Source organism: Pygocentrus nattereri, chromosome 9, assembly GCF_015220715.1.
Source record: "Pygocentrus nattereri isolate fPygNat1 chromosome 9, fPygNat1.pri, whole genome shotgun sequence".
NCBI lineage: Eukaryota > Metazoa > Chordata > Actinopteri > Characiformes > Serrasalmidae > Pygocentrus > Pygocentrus nattereri.
Genome location: NC_051219.1, coordinates 1,217,411 through 1,229,669, shown reverse-complemented (window position 1 = coordinate 1,229,669; position 12,259 = coordinate 1,217,411). Strand labels below are relative to the sequence as shown.

Here is a 12,259-nt window from a genome sequence, read left to right as displayed (position 1 = left end):
CATTAAACTAAAACTGGCAAAACACATGAGCTTAGCAACTAGTTTTACACCACCTTCTTTTTGCTTGCAATCTTTACAAAAAACTCAGAAATAGCATGAAAATATCTACTAATTTGGACCACTAACTGAACATAACATGTTATCCTGTGGTAATCTGTCAAACATTGATGGATGTCAGATATTTTAAAAGAATTAATTAGGATTAATCACAGAGCACAGTCAGCGTGTCTGACCTTCAAAGAAGCACAAAATACTGGGTCTTCCTTGCTAAACAGCAACAATAAAGAGAAACAACGCATGTCACATGCACCACCCTAGCCGTAGTTTTTTGGTCTGAGAGTGTGTTGACTTGTTTTTATATGTGGGACTGGATTAGGAAAGGCTGAAAGTCACACGGCAGAAGCTACACTTCCCCTTCAGCTTCAATTCAAACCAGTTTAAGGGGAAGCGAAATTCAGCAGCTCCATTTTGTGAGGAGATAAACATCGAGCAGTTCAGGAGTGAAAGACGGTGAATCTGTAAATCTGAGCTGCAGGTTCTGACTGATATGAATGAAGATCAGTTCAGTGGGTTTTACTGGAGTCTTAACTAACAGAACTGACCTTCTGACCTGGTGACTTTAATACCTTCCCTGTAAGTGAACAGGCTGATGAGGCAGAGCTGAATCTGAGGCGGTGATTCTGGAGCGGAGTAACTGTGTGTCCTGCTCTGTTTCTCTGATTTCAAGTTTCAGCTGTGACCTGCAGGAGACATGAGCTCCACAATGAGTTCCTCTGGAGAAGAACAGCACACAGAGAGAGGCCAGAGGTGAGAGAATAAAATCATCTGCGTCTTGAATGCTGGGTCGGCTTCTCAGGCACAGTTTTAGAATGATTTAAATCATATTTAGGTAAGAAACAATTTATGGTTTCACTTGGAAATCATTCATCAAAAAGATTTGCCATTTCTTGTGGAGTCCCTCTATGTTCAGTTTTAGGGCCTTTGCTTTTCTCTTTGTGAATGCCACCTCTGGGTGATGTTATTAGGAAGCATAGTATAAATTTTCATAGCTATGCTGATGAAACCCAATTATACATTTCTGTTCCTTCTGAAGATCAAGAATAAATAGACAGACTAACTGACTGTGTGTCAGATGTTTTGCAGTGGATGTCGCAAAATGTTCTACGATTAAATCATGAAAAAAAATTAAATAATGATTTGAGGAACCTGGTTCTGTAGCTTCATAAACCAAACCTGAAGTATGAAACCTGGGTGTGATCTTCAACACTGAGCTCTGTTTTATCCCTCATGTAAACGCAGTCACTAAAGTAGCTTTCCATCAGCAGAGAAGTATTGATAAAGTTTGGCCTTTTCTCTCTGAGAACAGTGCACAAAAACTTGTTGATCACTGTAATGATTTTCTTACTTCCTAAGAAAACTATACATCCTTTACAACTAGGCCAAAGCGCATCAGCATCTTAACAAAGCAAAACAGAGACATCAGATCACTTTTGTTTTAAAAGAGCTGCACTGGCTGCCTCTATCATTCAGGATAGATTTTAAAGCTCTAAATGACCAGCTTCCATCACAGAGTGTCTGTCTATGTTCGTAACCGAAGATCTGCAGATACTGACCCTCTACAAATACCTTCTGTAAAAAACAGAAAACATAGCGAGGCCTCGTTCAGTTGTTATGCCTCTAAACTGTGGAGCTCATTTCACCTTTTAGTCAAGCTCAATGCTCAGCAAACATCTATAAACATCTAAATATCTTTCTTTAACTTGTCATTTAATTAAAACTCTGTCTCCTAGTATTTATCTTTAAACTTTTCTGTGATTCTAAATTAATACTTACATTTTCTTGTATAACTGCATTTTATCTCCTGTCTGTAAAGCACTTTGAGCTGCCACTGGCATGAAAAGTGCTCTATAAATAAAGATTATTATTACTCTTATTACCATCATTATTTTTTTATTTATTTATTTTTTAAACTATTATTGCTGGCTATTGCATTTCACTGGCTCTGTACCTGTACTCTGCACAATGACAAAGTTGAATCTAATATCATCTAATCTACTAAAGTATAAATCTTCTCCAATTCAAATTGGTTTCAACAAAAGCTTTTTACATAGTTGACAGATATAAAAAGTGGAATTTAATTAAATTAACCACTCTTTGTTTTTATAGACCTCATTCATGTAACATTATCTAGAATCTGTAACTAATCTAGGGTCATATGGACCTACTTCACAATCTGTCTTTCCACTCGGGATTGGCAATGTGCATGGCAGTGATATCAATGCAGTGTTTGGTTGTGTTTTAGTCTGATTCAGGGGAAGAGATCACGCTCACCTGAACGCACCTGTGTGTCAATGAAGAGTGACCAATCAGTGGAACCCCCTGCACTGAAACTCAGAAAGAGAAAATGTTCAAGTGAGCTCAGGTAGGCGTTTATAAACTGCCAACATGAGACTAAAACAAGAACTGCTGATCTTCACAAAATAATTAGTAAAATAATATAATAAATTGAAATAACATTTAGTGGATAATAAATCAAATGGTGTATGAGTGTTACACCCTGTCTGATGTGTCTTCAATGCTTTCACTTGAAAAGGAGTGAAAAGACATTTGTCTTCTGTCCAATAAGGATGAAAAGACCAGACTCAACTGAACCCAGCTGTGTGTCCATGAAGAGTAAAGAGTCAATGGACCATCCATTTCACTTCAGAAAGGGAAACCATTCTCTTGATGTGAGGTAAAAACAGTGTTCAGTCCCAGTCTCTCATGAGCAACACACACAGTTCATTATGAAGCACAACTGTGCTGTGCTGCAGCTTACTAGAATTGGCAGTGAGGAGATTTAGACCTGGAACTGAGTGTAATGTAGAGAATATAACAGTAATGTGGAGATTTAGACCTGGAACTGAGTGTAATGTAGAGAATATAACAGTAATGTGGAGATTTAGACCTGGAACTGAGTGTAATGTAGAGAATATAACAGTAATGTGGAGATTTAGACCTGGAACTGAGTGTAATGTAGAGAACATAACAGTAATGTGGAGATTTAGACCTGGAACTGAGTGTAATGTAGAGAATATAACAGTAATGTGGAGATTTAGACCTGGAACTGAGTGTATTGTAGAGAATATAACAGTAATGTGGAGATTTAGACCTGGAACTGAGTGTAATGTAGAGAACATAACAGTAATGTGGAGATTTAGACCTGGAACTGAGTGTAATGTAGAGAACATAACAGTAATGTGGAGATTTAGACCTGGAACTGAGTGTAATGTAGAGAACATAACAGTAATGTGGAGATTTAGACCTGGAACTGAGTGTAATGTAGAGAATATAATAGTAATGTGGAGATTTAGACCTGGAACTGAGTGTAATGTAGAGAATATAACAGTAATGTGGAGATTTAGACCTGGAACTGAGTGTAATGTAGAGAATATAACAGTAATGTGGAGATTTAGACCTGGAACTGAGTGTAATGTAGAGAATATAACAGTGATGTGGAGATTTAGACCTGGAACTGAGTGTAATGTAGAGAATATAACAGTAATGTGGAGATTTAGACCTGGAACTGAGTGTAATGTCGAGAATATAACAGTAATGTGGCGATTTAGACCTGGAACTGAGTGTAATGTAGAGAATATAACAGTAATGTGGCGATTTAGACCTGGAACTGAGTGTAATGTAGAGAATATAACAGTAATGTGGAGATTTAGACCTGGAATTGAGTGTAATGTAGAGAGAATATAACAGTAATGTGGAGATTTAGACCTGGAATTGAGTGTAATGTAGAGAGAATATAACAGTAATGTGGAGATTTAGACCTGGAATTGAGTGTAATGTAGAGAGAATATAACAGTAATGTGGAGATTTAGACCTGGAACTGAGTGTAATGTAGAGAGAATATAACAGTAATGTGGAGATTTAGACCTGGAACTGAGTGTAGTGTAGAGAATATAACAGTAATGTGGAGATTTAGACCTGGAACTGAGTGTAATGTAGAGAGAATATAACAGTAATGTGGAGATTTAGACCTGGAACTGAGTGTAATGTAGAGAATATAACAGTAATGTGGAGATTTAGACCTGGAATTGAGTGTAATGTAGAGAGAATATAACAGTAATGTGGAGATTTAGACCTGGAACTGAGTGTAATGTAGAGAATATAACAGTAATGTGGAGATTTAGACCTGGAATTGAGTGTAATGTAGAGAGAATATAACAGTAATGTGGAGATTTAGACCTGGAACTGAGTGTAATGTGGAGAGAATATAACAGTAATGTGGAGATTTAGACCTGGAACTGAGTGTAATGTGGAGAGAATATAACAGTAATGTGGAGATTTAGACCTGGAACTGAGTGTAATGTAGAGAGAATATAACAGTAATGTGGAGATTTAGACCTGGAACTGAGTGTAATGTAGAGAGAATATAACAGTAATGTGGAGATTTAGACCTGGAACTGAGTGTAATGTAGAGAATATAACAGTAATGTGGAGATTTAGACCTGGCACTGAGTGTAATGTAGAGAATATAACAGTAATGTGGAGATTTAGACCTGGCACTGAGTGTAATGTAGAGAGAATATAACAGTAATGTGGAGATTTAGACCTGGAACTGAGTGTAATGTAGAGAGAATATAACAGTAATGTGGAGATTTAGACCTGGAACTGAGTGTAATATAGAGAGAATATAACAGTAATGTGGAGATTTAGACCTGGAACTGAGTGTAATGTAGAGAATATAACAGTAATGTGGAGATTTAGACCTGGAACTGAGTGTAATGTAGAGAATATAACAGTAATGTGGAGATTTAGACCTGGAACTGAGTGTAATGTAGAGAGAATATAACAGTAATGTGGAGATTTAGACATGGAACTGAGTGTAATGTAGAGAGAATATAACAGTAATTTGGAGATTTAGACCTGGAACTGAGTGTAATGTAGAGAATATAACAGAAATGTGGAGATTTAGACCTGGAACTGAGTGTAATGTAGAGAATATAACAGTAATGTGGAGATTTAGACCTGGAACTGAGTGTAATGTAGAGAGAATATAACAGTAATGTGGAGATTTAGACCTGGAACTGAGTGTAATGTAGAGAATATAACAGTAATGTGGAGATTTAGACCTGGAACTGAGTGTAATGTAGAGAATATAACAGTAATGTGGAGATTTAGACCTGGAACTGAGTGTAATGTAGAGAATATAACAGTAATGTGGAGATTTAGACCTGGAACTGAGTGTAATGTAGAGAGAATATAACAGTAATGTGGAGATTTAGACCTGGAACTGAGTGTAATGTAGAGAGAATATAACAATAATTTGGAGATTTAGACCTGGAACTGAGTGTAATGTAGAGAGAATATAACAGTAATGTGATTTAGACCTGGAACTGAGTGTAATGTAGAGAATAAAACAGTAATGTGGAGATTTAGACCTGGAACTGAGTGTAATGTACAGAATATAACAGTAATGTGGAGATTTAGACCTGGAACTGAGTGTAATGTAGAGAGAATATAACAGTAATGTGGAGATTTAGACCTGGAACTGAGTGTAATGTAGAGAATATAACAGTAATGTGGAGATTTAGACCTGGAACTGAGTGTAATGTAGAGAATATAACAGTAATGTGGAGATTTAGACCTGGAACTGAGTGTAATGTAGAGAGAATATAACAGTAATGTGGAGATTATATATATATATATATATATATATATATATATATGTATATAGAGTACATGTATTGCAACTTTGAGCTGGTTTGAATTTTCTGTTTTCTTTACAGAATCCAAAACAAAATATCAAAGATCAGTGGGGATTATTTTGAGTCCATAGCCAAGGTTTGTGTGTATAGTTCATGGCAGTGTGTTTGTGTGCGCTGATATGTTTTGGTGTACATTCTGGAATTATTTTTAATCAATTTAATCTATCTGATGTAAGAAAATTGTTGCAGCATTGTGGTTAGTAAGACTGTTTTTTTAATCTATTATGATATAATAATATTAAAATAATCTCTGTTAGATCAAGGACAAAAAAAAAACCAAGCAGTGCCAGGAAGGGGGCACACCTGAGGAGCATGAAGCAGATAGACCTTTCTAACACAACAGAGAGCAGTAAGAGCTGTGGGATTTCTCTTTATTACATTAACTTTGAAAGAAACATATGCTTACCTAATTTCTTTACAAATGTGTTTATTTTAAAATATTGGATTTGACATTTTCCTTTGTATTTATATGTATTATATGTATTATACATTCTTCTTGTATTTTTTTTAGAGCTGATGTCTGTGTACAAACAAAATCTAAGATCAAGACTAATGGAGAAATTTGACAGAATTAATGAGGGAATCTCCCAGCATGGAACACCAGTCCTTCTGAATGAGATCTACACAGAGCTCTACATCACAGAAGGAGGGAGCGGAGAGGTCAATGATGAACATGAGGTCAGACAGATTGAGGCGGCATCCAGGAGACCAGCAACACAGGAGAAACCAATCAAATGCAGTGACCTCTTTAAAGACAGACCCATCAGAACTGTGCTGACTAAAGGAGTCGCTGGAATTGGAAAAACAGTCTCTGTGCAGAAGTTCATTCTGGACTGGGCTGAAGGAAAAGCCAACCAGGACGTCCTCTTCATATTTCCTCTTCCTTTTAGAGAGCTGAACTTGATGAAGGAGAAAAATGTCAGTCTGATGGAGCTTCTTCATCAGTTTTTCCCAGAAATAAAGGAACTAAGAACAATAGACAGTGATGCCCATGAAGTCTTGTTCATCTTTGATGGTCTGGACGAGTGTCGACTTCCTCTAGATTTCCAGAACAATGAGAGCCTGTGGGATGTAACAGATTCAGCCTCAGTGGATGTGCTGCTGACAAACCTCATCAAGGGGAACCTGCTTCCCTCGGCTCTCCTCTGGATAACCTCTCGACCAGCAGCAGCCAATCAGATCCCTCCTGAGTGTGTTGACCTGGTAACAGAGGTACGAGGGTTCAGTGACCCTCAGAAAGAGGAATACTTCAGGAAGAGAATCAGTGACCAGAGCCTGGCCAATAAAATCATCTCACACATGAAGTCCTCAAGAAGCCTCTACATCATGTGCCACATCCCAGTCTTCTGCTGGATTGCAGCCACTGTTCTAGAGAGAGTGTTGGGTGGAGCAGAGAGTGGAGAGATCCCCAAGACTCTGACTCAGATGTTCTCACACTTCCTGATCTTTCAGATCAAACACAAGGGCCAAAAGTACCATGGGAAATGTGACCCTGATCTTCAGCAGACCAGAGAGATGATTCTGGCACTGGGAAAACTGGCTTTCCAACAGCTGGAAAAGGGCAATCTGATCTTCTATGAGGAAGACCTGAGAGACTGTGGCATTGATGTCAGAGAAGTGTTATTGTATTCAGGAGTTTGTACCCAGATCTTCAGAGAGGAGTTTGGGCTGCACCTGGGGAAGGTGTTCTGCTTTGTCCACCTGAGTGTTCAGGAGTTTCTGGCTGCTTTATATGCATTTCTCTCCTTCATCAGCAAAGATGGAACAAAACAGCTTACCACTGATCTCTCTGATATTTTCAAAAAATCCAAAATGTCAGACTTCCTCAAGGCTGCAGTGGACAAGGCCTTACAGAGTGAGAATGGACACCTGGACCTCTTCCTCCACTTCCTTCTGGGTCTCTCACTGGAGTCCAATCAGACTGTCTTACCAGGCCTACTGACCCAGACAGGAAGCAGGTCTCACAACAAAACTAAAACTGCTGAGTACATCAAGAAGAAAATCAGGGAGAATCCCTCTCCAGAGAAATCCATCAATCTGTTCCACTGTCTGAATGAACTCAACGATCATTCTCTCGTGCAGGAAGTACAAAAATACCTGAGCGGAGATGATTATGGGCGTCTTAGTGGACTCACTTTCTCTCCTGCCCAGTGGTCAGTTGATGAGTTTGACCTCCGTAAATATTATCCAGCAGAGGACGGACTTCTGTGGCTCCTGCCTGTGATCAATGTGTCCAGGAAAGTTACGTAAGTATTTTCTATCAAAATGCGTTACTGTAGTTTTTCCTAATGTAGTCATTGCTAATGAGAATTTAGGGGGGAGCACCAAATCTGATGCCTCTCCACTTTTAAACCTAACATTCTATATGTTTTATATGCTTATCTTTTGTTTCCTATGATGTCATTTTTGTGCTTTTAGATGCGCCACATCTAGCTCTCCTGTGTTTTTTCAGTGTAGAACGCTGAACTCTCCTTGACCATGTGTTTTCTGTTCTGCTGAATTCCACTTGATATTCAAAAGGGTTTTTTTTTTTTGAAAACCTCTGAACCTTTGAAAAACTCTGAATACTGCATCAATTAGATCTGCGCAGCTGGCTGGATATCCTCCCTGTCCTCCCATGCTTACCCTGCTTGGGCTCAGGGCTCTTTACATGGTGGCCACATTCTTCAGCCTCTGTAGCACCACGACTCATAACTGTGGACACTGTGGCCAAAGGCAGTTTTGTGTTTTGAAAGATGAATTACATTTTTCCAAGGCAAACAATTCAACTTTGTCTCTGCTCCACTAGAAGTAAACAATATCTGACTTTTTCTACCATTGCTCCAGTTGTATGTTTTATGCAACAGGGTCATACAGTCACCCACTGCTCATTCCAAGCAATTTGTTGCGACCCAAACAGACACATTACTTTTATTTCCACTCATTTTTCCACTCAAAGACGTTAAAAAAAATTCCAGCATGGTACTGTGATCAGACGTCACCTGTGCAGCAAGTCCAGTCGTGAAATTTCCTCACTACTAAATATTCCACAGTCCACTGTCACTGGGATTATAACAAAGTGGAAGTGATTGGGAACGACAGCAACTCAGCCACGAAGTGGTCGGCCACGTAAAATTACAGAGCGGTCAGCGGATGCTGAGGGGCATAGTGGGCATAGAGGTCACCGACTTTCTGCAGAGTCAATCACTACAGACCTCCAAACGTCATGTGGCCTTCAGATCAGCTCAAGAACAGCGTAGAGAGCTTCATGGAATGGGTTTCCATGGCCGAGCAGCTGCATCCAAGCCTTACATCACCAAGCGCAATGCAAAGCGTGGAATGCAGTGGCGTAAAGCGCTGCCACTGGACTCTAGAGCAGTGGAAAAGCCCTGTCTGGCAATCCGATGGACGTGTCTGGGTTTGGCAGTTTTCAGAAGAGCGAAACTTGTCTGACTGCATTGTGCCGAGTGTAACGTTTCGTTTGGTGGAGGGAGGATCATGGTGTGGGGGTGTTTTTCAGGAGTTGGGCTCGGCCCCTTAGTTCCAGTGAAAGGAACTCTTAAAGCTTCAGCACCAAGAGATTTTGGACAATTCCATGCTCCCAACTTTGTGGGAACACAGTTTGGGGATGGCCCCTTCCTGTTCCAACATGACTGCACACCAGTGCATAAAGCAGGTCCATAAAGACGTGGATGAGCCACACTCCTAACCCTTGAGGAAAGCCTTCCCAGAAGAGTTGAAGCTGTTATAGCTGCAAAGGGTGGGCCGACTTCATATTAAACCCTATGTTTAAGAATGGGATGTCACTCAAGTTCATATGCGTGTGAAGGCAGTCAAGCAAAACTTTTGGCAATATAGTCTGTGTCTGTGTGTGTGTGTGTGTGTGTGTGTGTGTATACATTATATATATATATACATATATACACACACACATATATATATATATATATATATATATATACACACACACACACATATATATATATATATATATATATATATATATATATATATATATATGAATGAGAGAGAGAGAGAGAGAGAGAGAGAATGAATAAGGGTGATAGCAGTATTCTAATATATTGTGTGTCTCCTTCAGGTTGTGTAAATGCAATCTCACACAGAAAGGCTGTGCAGCTCTGTCCTCAACTCTCAGCTCAAATTCCCCATGTCTGATAGAATTGAACCTGAGTTACAATGAACAGCTGCAGGATTCAGGACTGAAGCTGCTGTCTTCTGGACTAGAGACTCTACATTGTAAACTGGAGAAACTGGAGTAAGACTTTCTTTCTGTCAATGTAGAGCACACACACATAAAACATTTATTGCCTTTAGATGATGCTATTAAATATATACCTGGCTAGTGTAAATAGACCAAAGATACCCTTGTGTTTAGACACTGCCAGATGCAATTTACAATATCAGATATCTACATACAACACTAACACATACAATGGGGTCAAATAATCACTGCAGATCTCTCACACATATACAAGGATTCTTTGTGTGTGTGTGTGCTTTTAGCCTTTCTGTGAATTATTTGATGTATTTTGTAAGCAGAGGAAAAATACAAACATCAATCTTTCTGCTTAGGATTCTGTTGAAGTTTTTTTTCCCTCAGTATTTGAATGTGTGTTTGATAGAGAGATGCAGAGCATTCATTTCTTTTTTATTTCTGGAATTTTATATATACTTATGGTTGAGAGATACAGTGGGGAAACAGTCTGTGTGTTTCTCTTTGTAAAAAGAGCAATAATGAATGTGTTGAGCTGTGAGTTTGTTCTGCTTCTCTCTGCAGACTAATTAAGTGCAGTATTACAGAAGCAGGTTGTGCTGCTCTGGTTTCAGCTCTAAAATCAAACCCTTCCTCTCACCTGAGAGAGTTGAACCTCAGCCAGAATATTCCAGGAGATTCAGGAGTGAAGTTGATCTGTGATCTACTAGAGGATCCACAGTGTAACCTGAAAAAACTACAGTGAGTTACTGATTTGCTGTATTTTTATGAATACACACAAATAAGGGAGGTCAAATATCAGAAATTGATTCAATTTTCAGACTTTGGCCCATCATAAAATGTGTGATGTCATTGTTTTTATCAAGAAATCATATCTGTCATATAATTTCTCTCTCAGGTTGCGTGGTTGTAATCTAACTGAAAAAAGCTGTGCAACTTTGGCCTCAGTTCTCAGGTTAAAGTATTCAAGTCTGAGATATCTGGACTTGAGTAACAATGAACTGCTGCAGGATTCAGGAGTGAAGCTCCTCTCTGCTGGACTGAAGGATCCACATTGTAAACTGGAGTGCCTTGGGTAAGATCACTTTTTTCAGGATGTGAGAACTTTAAACTGTAAGTAGGAATGTTTTTTTCTTTTTTTCTTTTCGCTGCAGGTTGTATAAGTGCAGTAATACAAAGGAAGGTTATGCAGCTCTGGCTTCAGCTCTAAAATCAAATCCCTCTTACCTGAGGGAGCTGCGTCTTAAATTCAATAACCCAGGAAAGTTAGGAGTGAAGCTACTCTCTGACCTACAGAAAGATCCACACTATAAACTGGAGAAATTATTGTGAGTTACTGACTTACTGTTAAAAACATAAGTTATATAATGTCTGACAGTGCTGACTTTATGATGATTGTCTGCTAATCTCTGTCTTACAGTATCTGAATGCCATCCAGCTGATCTGCTCTCACATACAGAGGGTTATGAGGAGAGAATGAAGTCTTAGTACAAACACACACTCAGTACATGGTTTTACATGGTACAGAATGTGTTTGGGTTTTTGTCGAATCTGTGAACATGGCTGTAGTACAGAAATTATTGATTGATTGTTTTATAAACACCAACAAAACATCTTAATCAATTAATCAATCAACATTTCTTTAAACTCAGAATATACAGAGGGAGACCCTCATCGTAATAGTAAACTTTAACAATTAGAAGGTACCAAATAAGTATTAAAATCAATAAAGTTACCATATAGAAGTCTGAGTGGAGGTGGTTAATTAAGAGTTTAAGAGTTTAAATGTTCATGTGATACCAGAGAGTGAAGCTGTGGAGTTTCCTGTAGTGAATTCCAGCTCGCTGGGTCACTGTAGCTAAAAGCAGATTTTCCCAGCTGAGTAAAAGCTCTCAGCACCTGAAGGCTGATCCAGTCGCTAGAATGAGTCTGATCAACTGTTATTTACACTGAGCATTTCTGTGATGTACATTGCACTTACAATGTTACAAATCCTACATTGTTACAAATCCTACAAATACAAACTGTATCATTAGAACTCATGGATAAGATAATGTTTTGATTTAAGCTAATAAACATCTGACTGACTTTTTTTAATCCTTTTTGTCTGCGGGGTGGTTATTTTAATTTATATTTGTATAAGACTTATTTATTAATCAGAAGTAATGAGGCATGAGAGGTTTGTGTGTTTGATAGTAAATGTCTGTAAATCTACAACCCCAATTCCAGTGAAGTCGGGACGTTGTGTAAAACATAAAAACAGAATACGATGATTTGCAAATCCTTT

At 38.6% G+C, this 12,259-nt stretch overlaps 1 protein-coding gene across 7 annotated transcripts; it reads left to right on the top strand.

The window, feature by feature from the left end:
• The first annotated feature begins 471 nt into the window (after positions 1 to 471).
• Positions 472 to 12,069, top strand: LOC108410731 (NLR family CARD domain-containing protein 3-like). 7 transcript variants are annotated; one of them, XM_037541094.1, is made up of 11 exons: positions 472 to 633; positions 728 to 807; positions 2,303 to 2,422; positions 2,594 to 2,734; positions 6,017 to 6,108; positions 6,271 to 8,005; positions 9,838 to 10,014; positions 10,537 to 10,713; positions 10,871 to 11,047; positions 11,127 to 11,300; positions 11,393 to 12,069. In XM_037541094.1, exons 2-11 carry the CDS (start codon positions 752 to 754, stop codon positions 11,397 to 11,399), a joined length of 2,856 nt encoding a protein of 951 aa, XP_037396991.1. In that variant the 5' UTR covers positions 472 to 633; positions 728 to 751; the 3' UTR covers positions 11,400 to 12,069. The 7 variants fall into 7 exon arrangements, 6 of the variants coding, with proteins under 6 accessions (XP_037396991.1, XP_037396992.1, XP_037396990.1 ...); XM_037541095.1 differs by having other exon boundaries at positions 472 to 807; positions 2,627 to 2,734; XM_037541093.1 differs by having other exon boundaries at positions 472 to 807.
• Positions 12,070 to 12,259: the final 190 nt, after the last annotated feature.

Bases quoted from the DNA above. Each gene is read 5' to 3' on its own strand.
- LOC108410731 (XM_037541094.1), top strand. From the start codon at position 752: ATGAGCTCCACAATGAGTTCCTCTGGAGAAGAACAGCACACAGAGAGA. The intron at 10,015-10,536 runs GTAAGACTTTCT...TTCTCTCTGCAG, and splicing joins TGTAAACTGGAGAAACTGGA to ACTAATTAAGTGCAGTATTA. The intron at 11,048-11,126 runs GTAAGATCACTT...TTTTCGCTGCAG, and splicing joins TGTAAACTGGAGTGCCTTGG to GTTGTATAAGTGCAGTAATA.